At 37.4% G+C, this 16,852-nt stretch overlaps 1 protein-coding gene across 4 annotated transcripts in view; it reads right to left on the bottom strand.

Annotated features, from left to right (window-relative positions):
* ldah (lipid droplet associated hydrolase) overlaps positions 1 to 16,852 on the bottom strand; it is a 267,026-nt gene that overhangs the window by 105,650 nt on the left and 144,524 nt on the right. For all 4 annotated transcript variants that reach the window (XM_055635390.1, XM_055635389.1, XM_055635391.1 and 1 more), the window contains one exon: positions 4,639 to 4,799. In XM_055635390.1, coding sequence (XP_055491365.1) covers positions 4,639 to 4,799 — 161 coding nt within the window. The remainder of the gene's footprint in view (positions 1 to 4,638; positions 4,800 to 16,852) is intronic.

The raw sequence follows: 16,852 nt of genomic DNA, 5'->3' as shown, positions 1-16,852 counted from the left end.
AGTACCAACCATGGCTCAGTTGGCAATATATTTGTTTTTAGGGTTGTAGGTTCATTCAAAACCCAGAGATCAAAATCTAGGTTTGCACTCCAATCTAACTCTGAAGGGGTTGAATTATCTGAAGCATTGTCTGAAGCACCATTTAAGGATGAGACTTTAAACAGAGGCTTGCTCTGTCTTCTCCAGTTGACCCAAAATATCCCAAGAATCTTTCAGAAAATGAGCAGGAGAACGGTTGCCTGCAGCCTGGTAAATACTGGTTACTCACCCACATTATTTAGATCTATTATCAGACCATCATCTGATGTCATTGTGTGCTTGCTGTGCATAGGTAGGTAATGTTTCTCACATTACAATAGCGGCTATACTTCCAAAGTAACTTATGACACATTTCATGCTTTAGTTATGAAAGGTGAAAGATTTTATTTGCTGAGAGTTACTTTTTGGGTATTTTGGTTACGATCTCCTTTCCGAAGCAAAATCTCCTCGTAATTGGACTGTGGAGATTTCGCTTCAGCTCCTTGCTAGACTGGACATCCTGTTGTTGATTCTACTCCCTCAACACTTCCCCCTACATTCTCTTTCAACAGGTTGCCCTGTTCTGCGTGCAATGTCCCAATTCCTCCAACATTATTATGCTCCATTACTAGAATTAACGGAGTTTAGCTGAAGCATTGAAGTGAAGGCTCAATTCTTCTTTGCAGTAGATTTCATAATTTGCTACAAGATCTGGAGAATTACTATGTGGTACATTACTCTGACAAACACTTTGCAGAATCATCTGCAAGTAACTGATTAAATCTTTAAACAGTCCCCAGAGAAAGCAATGTTAAATGCTCAATAGAAGCTGAATACATCAGTTGCATCATTAAAATCCATGTTCATAATTTACACATCATATTAACAATATGTCTATTTTAGCATGCAGTTGGTATGTGAGAATGTTGCACAGAACAGCTCTCTTTCCAATATATTGACCCTGAATGTTTGCCTTATAAATCAGCATGTATATTTGAACAAAACTGGCACCCAGTGCTTCCAGATAACAGTGCTACACAGTCAAGATTCTCAGCCAATGTTGGCTCGTCATCAAGATGTCCTATTTAAAACTTGGAAAACACCATCTACCCAATAAGATTTCCAACTTACCCTGGAGTTCAACATAAATTCATCGAGTTGGTTTCAAATAAACCTGAACATCACTAAGTAATTTGTACTTAGTACAACGATGACAGCTCATGCAAAAGCATGGCTTAAATGAAAAGCAGCGCAACATCATAACAGTGAGGTTTGAGTTTCGGTATTTGATACAGAAGAGAGGTTTAGCCAGTATATAGATGGACAAAAGAAATACTGTCCCTTTAAAATAGAAGTATGTTTCCAATTTGAAATGTTCACTGAAAGTCTTTGTTTCAGGATTGACTCGGGTAACATTGTTTTGACACTTTGCCAAAGGGTTTTCTAAATGTTTTTCATTGTGTGCAAATCATAAAGATTAACAAAAGAGCTAATGCATGATAGGGTTTGCTTTCATACTACCATTTTGGTATGATGTAACAAATACCTACCACATTCATTCACCCTCATCCCTACGCCCACAATGATAATCCTTCTGACATTTTTCCACAGCCTCTGTATTAATGCTACACGGGAATTTGTTAAGATTTATAGGTAATTTAACACGAACCACATTTGGTGAAAAATGTCATTGAAGGAAATAAGGACCACACTCCCCCCCTGGAATGGTTAAATGTCCTAACTGAGGCAACATAGAGTCAGTGCAGGAGTATATCAGTGCCCACTGTGGCTATGGATGTGTTGGGAGTCAGAAATAATATGCCAATTAGAGGAATGGTGGGAGAATCCCTGATCAGTCAGGTAGCTGGACAGAGAAGATAAGTACAGAGGCTTAAAATGGTTGTTCTTGCTTTTCACTTAGTGGTAAGTACATTTTATCCTGTGCTGAAATAAATCATGCTATATGATTGTGTTTCTCAGCCTTGTTCTATCATTTTAGCCTTTTGCATAATATGCTCTCTTTCTATTTAGATGGTTAAACTAACATTGAAACAGTATTTCAGTCCATAGTTAAGATAGGCCGTAATGATATGACCTACATAGGTATTACCTATAAAAACAGGTTGGATAAACTTGGATTGTTTTCTCAAGAGTGTCGGAGGCTGAGAGGAGAGCTGATGTAAGTATATATAACATTATGAGAGGCATAGAAAGAGTGGCCATTCAGAGCTTTTTTCCAGGATGAAAATGTCAAGGACTAGAGGACATTAAGGTTTGAGGGGCAAAGTTTACAGTAAATATTCAGAGCATGGGTGGTTGTGGAGGCAGATGCAACAGTGGTATTTAAGAAGTTTTTAGATAGGGACCTGGATATGCAGGCAAGTGCTGGCACGGGAGATTTATGTAATGTAGCATCATATTCAGTAGCGACGTTGTGACATGGAGGGCCGGTTGCTGTGCTGTACTGTTTTATGATCTATGAGACTTTGATTGCATAGGAAATGCATGCAATCTTTTTCAGCACTGGAAGTGACAGCACCACAAATTTGTAAAGTTCTAAGTACTTTTGTGGAATAATAAGCTAAATTATCTGGGTTAGACTTGACTGTTGGTAATTGATGTTCAAGCTTCTGAAACAAAAATGTTATTCATTTTGGCTGCTCTTTTATAAACATCCGAGCCATTATAGAAGGAAGTTAATCCCACATTTCTGTGGAAATAGTAAGAACCCATGCTAAGTTGCTGGAAATGAAGTAGTGAAGGATTTCCCCCCCCCATCCATTTGAAGTTGCTACAACATCTTCCCATAACTTAAGGAAAGTGTTATTTGAGTATAACCTAGTGCATTTCAGAATTGCACATGGAATCCCCTTCTTTGAAGGGTCAGAGAGGGAAAGGGAAAGAGATCAGGTTGGCTAGCTAAATATTTCAAAAGTAAAACTTTGGTTCTTTGCCAGTGTCACAATGGTGGGTCTGATATCCAGCCAGCAAAAAATCCTTCATGGATCAAATATCATGTTAATACAATATTACAAGTTCCATCTATTGTTTAGTTGGCGTACTTATTTTTTAGCTTAGCAGAAGGATAAGTGGTTACACTTTCTTAGAAGCCTGGAATTCTATTTCACTGCACCTTCGGGTGTATGTGACGAATAAAATTGACTAAATAAAATAAAATTGACTAAATTGAATCTGCTGTAGACCTCACAACACCAAAGTAACATCTGGATGGGTGGCTCAGGTTGAATCATGCCAATGATGCTCCAGATCCCCTTTAAGCTAAAATTAAAGATTGGCACATGATCACCTCCTTCAGTAATTTGTGTTAATTCAACAGGCTTTGGGCCACTTTCCTAATTAAGCTGGAACATTTATGCTTTTGCAAGTAGATGACCAAGATAACTGCTCGGCTAAACACAAAGTGCTGGTGTAACTCAATGGGTCAGGCAGCGTCTGTGGATTGAATGGACAGATGATGTTCCAGGTCTGGACCCTTCTTCACCTGCTAGACTATCTTTTTAATAGAAAAAAAAACAGTTGCTTCTGTGATGCAAGATGGAATTCTATCTTTGGGTAACATCACCTAACAGTTCAATTTCTTCCTGCTTGTGCAGCTTGAAGAAGGGGTCAAGGAAAGAGCGTTCACGTCGTGGCCCTGTTTCAACCAATCTTTCCACCACCACGCACAAGACACACAAGAAGCGCAAGACAGACACCATTGTGCAGATGCCGAGAAGTGTGTTCAGCTCTGGCTGAACAACTTCTAATCTTGTGTGTGGACTCGATAAGAAGAAGAAGCTTGAAGAAATTGGTCCAGTAGGAAATAGCATCAACAGGAACCTACGTGGCAGTTCTGTTAAATTTGAAAACAGAATTGAGCATTAAGCTGCAATGGATATAGACACAAAAGGGCCAATTAAAAAAACCCATACTTGCTCAGGTTTGGCAACAAAAAAAATCATAAAAAGTAAGCAAAATGTTGAGACTCCTTGAAAGATCCAAACTGGGAAGAAAATGGTAAAAAAATACTACATTATATTTAAATTCAACAAAGCCCTATTCTTGTTCTTGTAATTGGTTATGTTATGACATTTTCATTTCATTTGCTGAGCTAAAGTCCTACTCCTGTTCTTGTAGTTTTTGATTTTTTATTTCATTTGCTGATCTAAAAAGTTGTTTATGCCAAGCTTTCTTGTTTTGACATCAATAGAAGCCAAGGAATGGAATGCCTAGCTGTCTGCCTCAGCTGGGTATTTTGTGTGGCAAGACCTTTTTTGAGGGAACGAAAAATCAGATCTGTTCATATTCAATTCACATTATTTGTCTGCTGTATAGAATGATTGTTACACAACTGTTCCAATATGTGAATTGTAAACATTTCTTGAGGCATGTATTGCACCATCAATTCTGTACATTTAACACAATACCTTTAGCACACATTTTCATATTTTCATGGAAATTATGCAATAATGACAAATACATTCTGTTGTGAAAGCAAAAGAGCATACAACAGGTAGTTGATGTACACATTTGTTAGATCTTGGCTAATGTAACTTGTAAGGAAACAGTATTAAAATAGCCTACGTCAAATAGGTGAAATCATCCAATCAAAACAATCACCTGTAATTCTGGTTCTTGTTTCATCATTTCGAGTATCATATGGCAACCGATCGAATGACCAATCAGCACAAGTTTGGTATCCTTTGGAACTTTTTTCCTGAGAAAATCTAATTTATGTTCTATTTGTCCATTCAGTCCAAAGACATCAGCCAGCTCAGTGTCTGCAGGAAAAGAAAATCATTAAAATCTTATTAAACTTGCCATGTTACAAATACACATCAGAGACAGCATTATAACATTGTGAATTTTATTGCTGAACACAACCTTACTTTTCTCCACATGAATTAAATATGAATCATCAATCTTAATGAAAATCAAAATCCCTAAACATCACCTAAGATTTTGTCACTATGTGCAGGAGTAGGCCATACGACCCTTCGAGCCAGCAATATGATCATGGCTGTTCATCTAAAATCAGTACCCCATTCCTGCTATTTGAAATAAGTAGAATATAAATTTAGGCAAAATGAAACCTATTGAATAAATAAAGTTTTATTCTTTAAATAAGTAAATCTTTTAAAGACATAAGGACATTATTACATTGAAACTTTAATCAGATTATGCATAAAGATTGCAAAGCCTTATCACAGAAAATTAGCCGTGTGGTTGCAATAGCATAACAATATTTTTTATTGAGCATGTGATTACTTCTGAACTAGGAGGTGCATAGTGCTAAATATCTGATAACCTTGCGGAAGCAAAATTTGAATGTCAGAGCTAGTACTAAAAAGTAATCAAGTAATCACCAAGGAAGTGACGCTATATTGATCCAAAATAATGAACAAAATTGATGACAGTTAGAAAAGAGCAACACTGCTTCAACACAAGATAAAACAAGAGCACAAGCTGGCCATTCACCCCCCCACCCAGCCATTTAACGAAAAATACAGGAATTGTAGTATTATGTGGGTGGAGCTTTTCTTTGGAACATGTCGTGTACTTGGCATGCATACTATACATCCTTTCAAATTAAGTGTCTAGTCCTTTTAAATGGTCAGTCTTGCTTACATTTAACAACCATGTTTACCATGACCTACTTAACAGGTATTTTTCTTAATGTATCAATTAAACATTAATTAATAGGTCATGTACATTTGGTTGCAAAAGAAAGCAAACTAAAACTAGGGAAACAATGGAAGAGTCATGGAAAAAAATATTTCTATGGAGTATATGCAGTTTGCACCAGTTATTGTAGAACAGTTGATCAAAAAAAGTACTTGTGAACGATTAATTGATTCAACATTGTCAATATATATTGAAGATGTTTTGTTCTCTCCGGGGAATGCAATTATTTGATTCAATGACCATCCATCAGAACAAAGATAGTAAAACAAAGTAATCTTCTGACAAAATGCAGACCTGGGAATTGACTATTAACTGACAGCAAGTATTTAAGAGCTAAAATAGAGCTTAAATTTGGCAGCCCAAATCTCACAGCAGTTACTGACAACAACCATACATCCAAAACTCTCTAAATTGTTGAGTGAACAGGTTCACAAGAGTGTTTTACCAAAAATGTTTTTCTTCACATGCAAATAATTTGTTTGATGATCAAACTTTCTTTCTTCAGTAGTAATTATTTTACATTGGTCAAGATCTCAGTGATTTTATGTTTATTGTTTCTGAATGTATGACAATTGTATTCAGGAAAAAAAACATTTATTAGGTGGATCCTCTGGAGTAATGTTATGAATAACATAAACATGCCTTAATCACTCAAATTATCCACTGCTATGCTTCTTATGTCAGTATCACAGGCAGTACAATTACCACCATTTTCTTTGTAGTAAGACACTTTCATTTCTTGGGCATTTCCTCTGGTTTATAAATATGACCCACACAATTCAGTTACACGAAAAATATTTTGAGAGGCATTGATGAGTATGGAATGTACATAGTTCAAGGAGGTTAAGATACAGATCAATCTGATCAAATTGAATGGCTTAACAAATTCATAAATATAAACAGCCCGTTTCTCTTGCTGTTCTTCAAATAACGTCAAAAATTGTTCAATGAACTTGTCTTCACTAATGCATAATATTCAGCAACTCAGCAGAAGGATGCCCTCTTCTTTGTGGAGAAGCCTTTGAACTAAATTCACTCATTAGCAAGATGTGATCTTACCTCTGGGAGAATATGCATTGTTAGACTTACTTTATACCTGCAGTGAAAATGCTGGGTAAATTAATTGTTCAACAAAGGAAAAACCCACCTCAATCCGTCTTTTCAAAAGAAAAATAGATCTTTGGAGAGAAACATTGAAAAAATGTTCTGCACATCCTGTTTTGACTTATTCTGTTAAACATACTGTGTTTGAGAGCTGTATGCTCAACATCATCAAATTCATTTAAAAATACAATTGAAATATTAAAATCCTATAAATAGCTAACTAATTCAGAAATAACTAACTCACTAAACTGCAGGAAAGTACTTGTAGTCCAAATGATTTGGATTTGTTGTATTTTATACTCCTGAAAGCTGTTAATCACATAAATATCTAACTGAATAAATGAATACATTTGTACAAGATTGAATCTGAGGTTTCTTCATCCAGTAGTTGCCCAGTGTAAGTACTGCGGAGTTGCAGTAAGCTCACACTTCATTATTAAAGCAGTCATTAGATGAGTGAATATACATCCTAAACTTCATGACAGTGATGGGGGCAAATGGAAACTGCCCAATGTATTCCAAGATTAGCTTTGCCCCAAGAAATAGAGAAAAAAACCCATATCATTTTAATGTTTGATGTTATTCACTTACCTTCCACCTTGTCTTATCTATAGTATTTATCTCATAATTATAATTTTTACTTTGTGTTAATCCATCCATTAACTTTGCTGGCTGTGTATTCTGTGTATTGAAATTACAGCTTAATCACACACATGCTCACTCACAAGTTAGTGAGTTAAAATATCTTGGGAGTCTAGCTGAGGGAACAGATTTAAATAAAGTCTGGCCCTAAGGAAATGGTATATTTTGTGTAAAGTGAGTTCATCGTTCAGAATATACTTGCCCAATTTTAAAAGTGAAGCATTTTATTAAATAATAAACTTGTTTATATTAACTTGATTTATCATGATGTTTTATATTCCAGGTATTTTCGTCTTCAATTTTTCAATCTTTGAATCATACAAATTGATGATATTCTCTCTTGCCCTGTGATTTCACTTTTTCTGAGGGACTAAATATTGACTTTGCTTGATTCATTTTAAATGCCAAGATTATGGGGATGACTCTAATGGTGTAAAGTTGTGATTTCCTAATAAAATACAACCTACAAGATCACTTTATAAATAGTAGACTGGTAAAAATGTATGTCACTCCTTTGTTAATAAAATGTGAGGGAGAAATCAAAGAATGATACCAGCTAGCATAGCATCTGAGCCTAGAAATGGGATAGACAGCAGTGGTTTTACATGTTTAAGGGAAAGTCAACATCTAGCTACCTCTCGGAGAAAGTAAAATCACAGGATCTAAGCAATTGCAATTAATTTATACAATTCAATGAATAAAAAAACAAATAGAAAATACTTGAAATATAAAAAATAAATGCAAATTAACTTCAGCTTGTTACGTGATTAAAAAATATTACCTGGAACAAATTGTACAAGCAATCATTTTTGGGTAAACTCAAGCTAAACTCATGAAAACGGACTGAGCACCCAGCCACAATACATACAATACAAATTTATTATCATTTGAGCCCCAGTGAGACTCAAACGAAATGTTGTTTCCACAGCCATACAAACAAAGACACTGTCTTACAGACATACACATAATTAAATTCACACAAACATCCATCACAGTGAAGCCACTGTGATGGAAGGCAAGTCTTTTCTCCCCCTCCGTGACATTATTCTCCCGATGTCCAAGCCCCAGGCAATGATGATGCCATTTTAGGCCGCGCGGGGCGATATGACCTAAAAGGTTGGAACCCAGGGCGATGGAGATGACCCATCAAATAAGGGTGATGTACTGTCCCGGTCCGGGATTGTCAACCCCCGTGACACCGGCTGGATCACAAAGCGGTCGGACCCGCGAAGCTCCCGATGGACCTGCGGCTGCGTTGGTATAAGCCCAGGAGTCGAGTCGTAGCAGATTCATGAACACTACCGAAGCCCCACGATATCCGCAACACTAACCCAATTGTATAAATGCATGATTCAATGTCAATAATAGATTTTTTTACACTGATGTGTATGCTTTGTATGGATCACAAGAGCGGCAAGGATGCTTGGTATAAGAATAGATTATGAACACTACCGAATATAACACTAACTAATGTATAAATGCTGAGAATGTCAGAATAGATTTTGCACTGTGTTTGCTTTGTATATTATTTTGAATAAAGTTTATTTTTGGAAAGACCTAAAAAGGACACACACTTGGTTCTTGGTTTTCTTGATACTTAAGATGGTACACATTGCTGACAGTGGGAGCGCAAAATAGATAGCTCACAACTGACTGCAGTCTCCTCAAACACCTTCTGAAATTCACAGTTTGTGCTCGAATTTTCATTCCATGCGTTCCACAATTCTGGCATTGTTTGCACAGTTGTGGCATTCCAATGGGACAGACTAAATATTGAAGGAGGGTTGCAGACCTCTGGACATGAGGCATAAATGGGCCCATCTACAGACAGCGTATTCCCACACCGTTTCCATGAGCTACCTGCATCTGTCAGTTGCAGAATGCAAGTGCAATTTCAGGTTTTCCAAGGCAGATGTTATAGAGATGCATGACATTTGTACGATGACTTGCAGCTAGGCCATTGAGCATGAACTGAATTCTCTCGCTCTCTCTGGAAACCAAGGTGACAATGTGATTATCCATTTCTCGGTCACTGGATCATTCCAGCCTACATGAGTAACAACCACGTCATATTTCTGAATCTTCTGCTCACCACAGCCTTGGACCAATTTCTTCAAGCTGCACAAGCAGGAAGAAATTGAACTGTTAGGTGATGTTACCCAAAGATAGAATTCCATCTTGCCTCACAGAAGCAACTGTTTTTTTTTTCTATTAAAAAGATAGTCTAGCAGGGGAAGAAGGGTCCAGACCTGGAACATCATCTGTCCATTCAATCCACAGATGCTGCCTGACCCATTGAGTTACACCAGCACTGTGTTTTAGCCGAGCAGTTATCTTGGTCATCAGTTTAATGTCTGTTCGTAGTAATAGTGCAATATAGAAATAAAAATACAGAATAAGCAAACAATGTGGACGGAGAGACTGAAGAAATCTATCGGCGGGACTCCGAGTTCAGCAATGTGATAGTGTAGTTGAAGAAGCTGTTCCTCATCCTACTTGTATGAGACCTGAGGCTCCTGTCCTGAGACAGGCCAGCATCAGTCTGCTAGCCCAGGTGCAGCCTGGAATGGTTAGCTCTGGGATGTGGAATGTTCGCCCTAAATGTCTTGACAGAAGCTGTTATTTGCATTGCTGTCATTGAATCGTACAGCATGGAAACAGGCCCTTTGACCCAACTCGTCCACGCTGACCAAAATGCCCCATCTAAGCTACTCCCATTTGTCCGCATTTGGCCCAGTTCCTTCTAAACCTTTTCTATCCTGTCCAAGTGTCTTTTAGTAAGCACTTTGGCAACATGGTCATTGGGCTCTTGTAAAGAAAAGCACATGACTTGAAGAAAGGTGGTCATTGTCTCCTAACTCCCATAGTTCTTGTGACAGCATCAAGATTGACTCTTCCATGTTCTTTAACATTTTCTGTAGGCTAACCATCTCGTTCCATCTCCATTTCTGATCCTCTTCTAAGTCCTCTAAGCAATGCAGTTGCATGCATCTGCCTTCCTGCAAGCTCTTGCACCAGGTTTCTCACCCATTGTGTCAGGTTGCATTCCACAAGTGCTGATGTATCTTGCTACAGTGTGAATTTCCTTGATTCCCCATCTCAATCCTGCCAGCACTTACCGATAACAGGATTTCCCCCTTCATATAAATTGAATTGGCTTGGACATCTGTACCAACTCAGAAAGATATGGAGGTAATTTCTGTCTTGTCTGACTGCTGTTGGGTGTGTATCTTAAAGTGCTGACACCTTTCCTTGATTGCTGTTCAACAAAGTGTTGGCAGCTATATCAGGTTAAGTGCAGTTCTATCATGAGTGTACAGTTTCCATTTTAAAGTTTCATTTTTGGGAGCAAACCACCCTGAAGCTGTTTCAGACTTGTTTGTGACCAACCTAATGCTTTATTTTTGAGAGAGACGTAACCTTGCATTAGTGTGAAAAACAATAAATGTTTTAATGTCAGAATAGTAGGAAAAATCCAACATGAGGAATTGAATCTTGAAAGTACTGCAGTCTATAATTAAGCACAAAATACCTGAATCTTTTGAAAATTCTTTAACTTTGAGACACTGACCTTATCGATTTATTAGCTAATAAACCAGGCAATATCTTGGCAAACCTCTTCTACACCATCTCTAAAGCCTCCACATCCTTCCTGTAATTGGGTGACCAGAAATGCACATGCGGCTCTAAATGTGGCCTAACCAAAGTGCAGCTGCAACATGACTTACAACGTTTATACTCAATGCCCCAATCAATGAAGGCAATTATGTCAATGGATATATTGGAGATTTATTTGAGGCTTTAAATCACAGGACATTTGAGGTTGACAGTAACAATAGATGATGAAAAGCATGTATGATGAAAAGCCTGTGATTAGGAATAAAAATAAAGTCTCTGAATATGTGCAAAAAAAAATCAGTACTTCATTACAGGTCATGGAAGAGATGTAGATTTTGTGGTTCAACCACTTCACTACCACAGAACATATGGTGTACAGGAAATTGCTGGAAGTAGGTTTGAATAATCTGAAAAAAAAAGTGGATTAGATTCAGTGGTATTTGAGGGAAATTATTGACACAAACAAGAAAAAGTATTAGAAATAGGAGAACATAAATACAATTCAAATTAAAGGAAAATTGAGCTATTACAATGGCAATCATGGTCAGATTAGATAGATAGATAAATACTTTATTAATCCCCTCAGGGAAATTCAGATGTCCATTAGCCAACACAGATTACTAGACGAGAAGTCACAAATCTGGTCCATTGATCCAGAGGCAAGAATTTGAAATCCATCATAACAGCTGAGGAATATAAATTCAAGAAATTAATTACTGCTGGAATATAAAGAGAAACGGGTTAGCCTCAGTAAAGGTAACCGTAAAATTATAGGATTGTTGTAGAACCGCATTTGGTTGAAGAATGTTTTTAGTTTAGTTTAGTTTATTCTTGTCACGTGTACCGAGGTACGGAGAAAAGCTTTTTGTTGCAAGCTATTCAGTCAGCGAAAAGACTATATATTATTACAATCAAGCTGTCGACAGTGTACACATACAGGTTACCGGGAATAACGTTCAGAGCAAGATAACGTCCAGTGGTTCGATGAAATAGTTTGAAGCTCTCCAATGAGGTAGAGGATAGTTCAGGACCGCTCCTTAGTTGGCGATTGGATGGTTAATTTGCCTGATAATAGCTGGGAAGAAACTCCCGGAATCTGGATGCATGCGTTTTCAAACTTCTGTACCTTTTGCCTGATGGGAGAGGGGAGAAGATGGAGTGACAGGAGGAGACTCGTCTTTGATTCTGCTGGTGGCCTTGCCGAGGCAGCGTAAAATGTAGATGGAAGAAATTTGCCATCCCACCTGCTCTAGCATATACACCTGACTCTCAACTTAACTGTCTCCTCAGTTTGGGGCAATTGGGTATGGACAATGAATGTGATGACTATGCTATTGATATCCACTTCTCTTGAAAGTGTAAATTAATTGACAGAATGAAGCTATTGTAAGATAATCTTTGAAAAAGTATTATGCAGAACAAGTAAGAACATTTGCAAATGATTGGAAGAAACAGTTTTTGGAAAAGTTGGCAAAAAGCAATTATCCATTCTTTTCAATAAAGTAATGTTTTCTGATTAAGCCACGTGCTCACACAAATTATCAACAAAGAAAAGCAATGTTAAGATTTGCTGATGAAGATTGCAAGGTAATATTTTAATAGAAACAGTAGAATGACAAGCATGCTTAATGCATGCAATATGTGCCAAATCATACAGAGGAGAACAGTCAGAACTAAACTTCTACAGCAGCTGAAGTAATGTCAATTGCTTCACTGATGGAGTTATTAAGGATTAAAATAACATTAAGAAATATTTGGACTGAAAGAATAAATCAAAAAATTCTCAAGGATCCAATGCTGGATGAATTAGAAGGTAAATATCATAGATTTATTAAATTGGGAATGTATTTCTTGGTAGTGGTTTGTGAATTTTATGGGAGTGAATTTCCACTAACCGAGCTGGCATAAAGAGTAGAAATTTGTGAATGTTCTTTCAGATAACTGAATACTTCAAAATACTCTGCCCATTAATTCTGCAAAGCTTCCATTGCTGACCATTCCCAACACAAAAAGTCCCCTAACCATTCCCTCCAGAGATGGAGCCTGACCTACTGGGTTACTCCAGCATTTTGCATTTACTTACGTATTCCAGTATCTGCAGTTCTTGGTGTCGTCTGATCAGAGATAATATTTAGATAGATATAGATATGCCATTTATTGTCACTATACATGTACAATGAGATTAAAAGCAGCTCGTACTCAGTGCATACATATAATTTAGTACAAAAAACTAGAAACAGAAAACAAAAACAAAAGGGAGGGGGGGGGGGAATAGGTGCACAATTCTATTTGATTGAGATATGAATTATTTAAAGATATTTCAGAATAACAAAAGAACATTACTATCAACCCGATGAAACACTGCAGAAACTGGATGTAAGTTATTTATCAGTCTCAAATTTAATGGCAGTAAAAGAAAACAATTAAAAAATACTTGTTTTGAAATAAAAACTTTCAAAATAAATTCATTGTTCTTTGAAGGCAGTCAGAGTGATGTCAGCCATTTTACATGAGATGCAAGGATGTCGCCACATCATAAAGGAAAACAACAGTTTAGGTGTGTGACATCCACAAACAGCATAAACTTCTAAACATGGTTTCATACATAGATCACTGGTAACATCTTTCAGCAACTTTGCTATGGGCCCAACTCACCTCAAAAGAGGCACCACGGTACAACTAGTAGAGCCACTGCCTCACAACACTGGAGACCCAGGTTCAATCCCGACCATGGACCCTGTTGCTATGGAGTTTCTAAGTTCTCCCCGTGATCACTTGGATTTCCTCCAGGTGCTCCAGTTTCCTCCCATATCCCAAATTAATGTGGAATTGCAGGTTAATTGGCCTCTTTAAATTTGTCCTTTGTGTGTTTAGGGAGTGGATGTGAAAGTGGGATAAAATTGAACCAGTGGGAATGTGTGATCGATGGTCAGTGTAGGCTCGGTGGGCCGAAGGATCAGTTTCCATGCTGTATCTCCAAAACCAAAATGTATTTCCTTGCAGCCTTCCCAGACTGCAATCAAGCACTTATACTTAATGGGTGTTTTCAAACTGGTGCTCTAAACTGTCACTGATGTGAAGTAAGGAGCTTGAAATTCATTGCCTGATATCATTGGGTGCCAATAAATCTTGCTGTATTTTCTTTTTCAACAATGATCCATCAATGTGCCTCCCTGGCACCAAGCAATTAATGGGATGATTTATTTCATTTGTTCCTAGGATAAAGATATTACTGGGAAAGTTCAATTTATTGCCAAATTATGCCCACGTCCATCTTTATGGTGCTCCCAAAATGGTGGTGAAACGGGGAACTCAATAAAATGTATCCAGCTGCAATAGCTATCATGTTAGGACAGTTAGTGTATTTAATAATAATTTGGAGATAATTGGTAAGGTTACTCGATTCAATAGTGGAGTTTCCAGACAAGTGAGTTTCTGCCACAGACAATCAACGACAGAGTACTCTGCAGAATGCAACATACATTGCCCTTTGATGCCGGGTGGATTTCATACTGAATCTAATGACTGGGAAAACAGATTTGCTGTGAATGAAGAAAATCCCAGACCATTATTCTAACAGCACATATTTGGGCAAATGGTGATTATTCCATGACGTTTTTGAGAGATAAAAACATGAACCAATTATCCCAGAACATCCCGTCTCTGCCCCGGTGCTGTTGATATAACTGGAATCATTCAGCTTTTTATCTGTGGTGACCTCCAAAGTGTTGATTGTGGAGAAGATGGTGATAATGATGAAACTGAAGGTGAAGGGGCGATAGCTGGTCTTTCTCTTGTTTGAGCTGGTCATTATGCATTCCTTATGCGATATGGATGTTATCTTTCATTTGTAAACCCAAGCCTGACTATTATCTAGTTCCTGTGTAAATTGCTTTATTATTGGAGAATTGAATGAAACCAAAAAATTGTTTCAATGCCACCAAACTTGCCTATTCTTGTCTTTTGATGATTTTAACATGTTCAACCATTGAAGATGGTTGGGTGATGAATGCTGTCCTAAAGAACAACCGCAGTCATGTGCTAATGTTCTGTCAACTGTAACCATACAACCATTTTGTTTGGACGCAATTTCAAGTTTTCCTTTTGACCTCAAGTGACATCTGTTTTTGATCCTGTGTATTGTACTTTGTTGAAAGCAGCCTTGATGTTAAAAGCAAACCTCAAATTTGTAAAGCCACCGTAAAGTGTCCATATGCTGTTTGACCATGCATCTACATTAAAACATACTTGCAGCAACATTAATTCCCCAACAACTTAGTTTTCAAAGCAAGTTAAAAAATCGTTTTCTACAACTGATTAATTGGGTAAAATTTTAACATTTTTTAGGTGGATATGATTATGTGTATCCTTGCATATTTAAGCACCTATGTTCAAAGGAACAGTCGTTTAATTCTCCCATCATTATGTACATTTTTAAATACTTAAAAGCCCATATCTTTTGATTTAAATGTAACCTAACTAGTTTGCTGTTTCAGAGGCATTTTGGAAAAATACTATAAGCAGTTTATGATCTATAGGGAGCAAGTAGCATTCCTTTTCAAAAGTAGCCAGGGATTCAAAAATTCAAATATAAATACTGGAACTCCTGACTCATACAATATATGGCACATTCCATCAATTATAAAGTGATAAACTCATTCTTGGAGTTTCCGCTCACATTCACTTTAGTATATAAAAGATTAAAAGCGAAAGTCTTTTTACCATCTGCTGCACTGTGCTCAAACATCAGCTTCAGTATAAATAGTGCACCAAACTAATTTCAGGAAGAAATAGAACAGACATTGAACCCATTGTGGCACAGTGGTAGAGTTGCTGCCTTACAGCGCCAGAAACCCAGGTTTAATCCTGACTACGGGTGCTATCTGTACGGAATTTGTACGTTCTCCCGGTGACCACGTAGGTTTTCCCTGGGTGCTCCGGATTCTTCCCATACTCCAAAGCTGTACAGGTTTGTAGGATAATTTGGCTTCAAACAAAACTGTAAATTGTCCCTAGTGTGTAGCATAGTGCTAATGTACGGGGATTGCTGGTTCGGTGGGCTGAAGGGGCTGTTTCCGCACTATATCTCTAAACTAAACTAAAAAAAAAGAAAATACACAAGAACACGTGTTGTTTTAATGGTAAATTTCAATCCATTCAATATAAATTTAGAAAACCCAATTGAATTAGAGCCAGTAAACAATTTGATTCAGTACATCAAAGAAGAGAGGCACAATGCTGTGCTCATTTTCCCTGCGATTCACAAAAGACTCAGAAGCTCATACACTAGCTCCCCTGGAGACAGTGATCACAGAACAATGTGGCTTTTTACAGAAATACTTGAGTCCACAAGCCAGTATAGTAGTTACTCAAGGAGGCAAAATCAAAGACAAACAAGTCTTTGAAGACTCTTCAGCAATCTTTCAGCAAAAATGGCATATATTACATTAAATGGTATTATGTTGACCGAACAGAGTAAATCTATTTCCATTGACCAACATGTTCAAATTAAACAGATGTGACACATAATGTAATAACAAATAATGGGATATAGGAATAACAGCTTGGATACGTCCTTAGGGAAACATGAAGTGCCTCAATGGGATAACGTCTAGCACAAAGGAACATGGTGGTGGTTCCTGGAGATCAATCCTGTTAGGCCCAGCACATCACTGCAAGAGTTTAACACAGAGACCTTAACCTAAACAAAAGTTACAGGAGAGGTTCACGAGTCTGAAAATTGATAAATCCCAAAGACTTCCATTGCCTACACTTACACTTCACA

The sequence above is a fragment of the Leucoraja erinacea genome, chromosome 5 (genome assembly GCF_028641065.1).
Source record: "Leucoraja erinacea ecotype New England chromosome 5, Leri_hhj_1, whole genome shotgun sequence".
In the NCBI taxonomy this organism is placed as follows: domain Eukaryota; kingdom Metazoa; phylum Chordata; class Chondrichthyes; order Rajiformes; family Rajidae; genus Leucoraja; species Leucoraja erinaceus.
The sequence above is the reverse complement of the archived record's forward strand: the minus strand, read 5'-3'. Positions and strand labels throughout refer to the sequence as shown.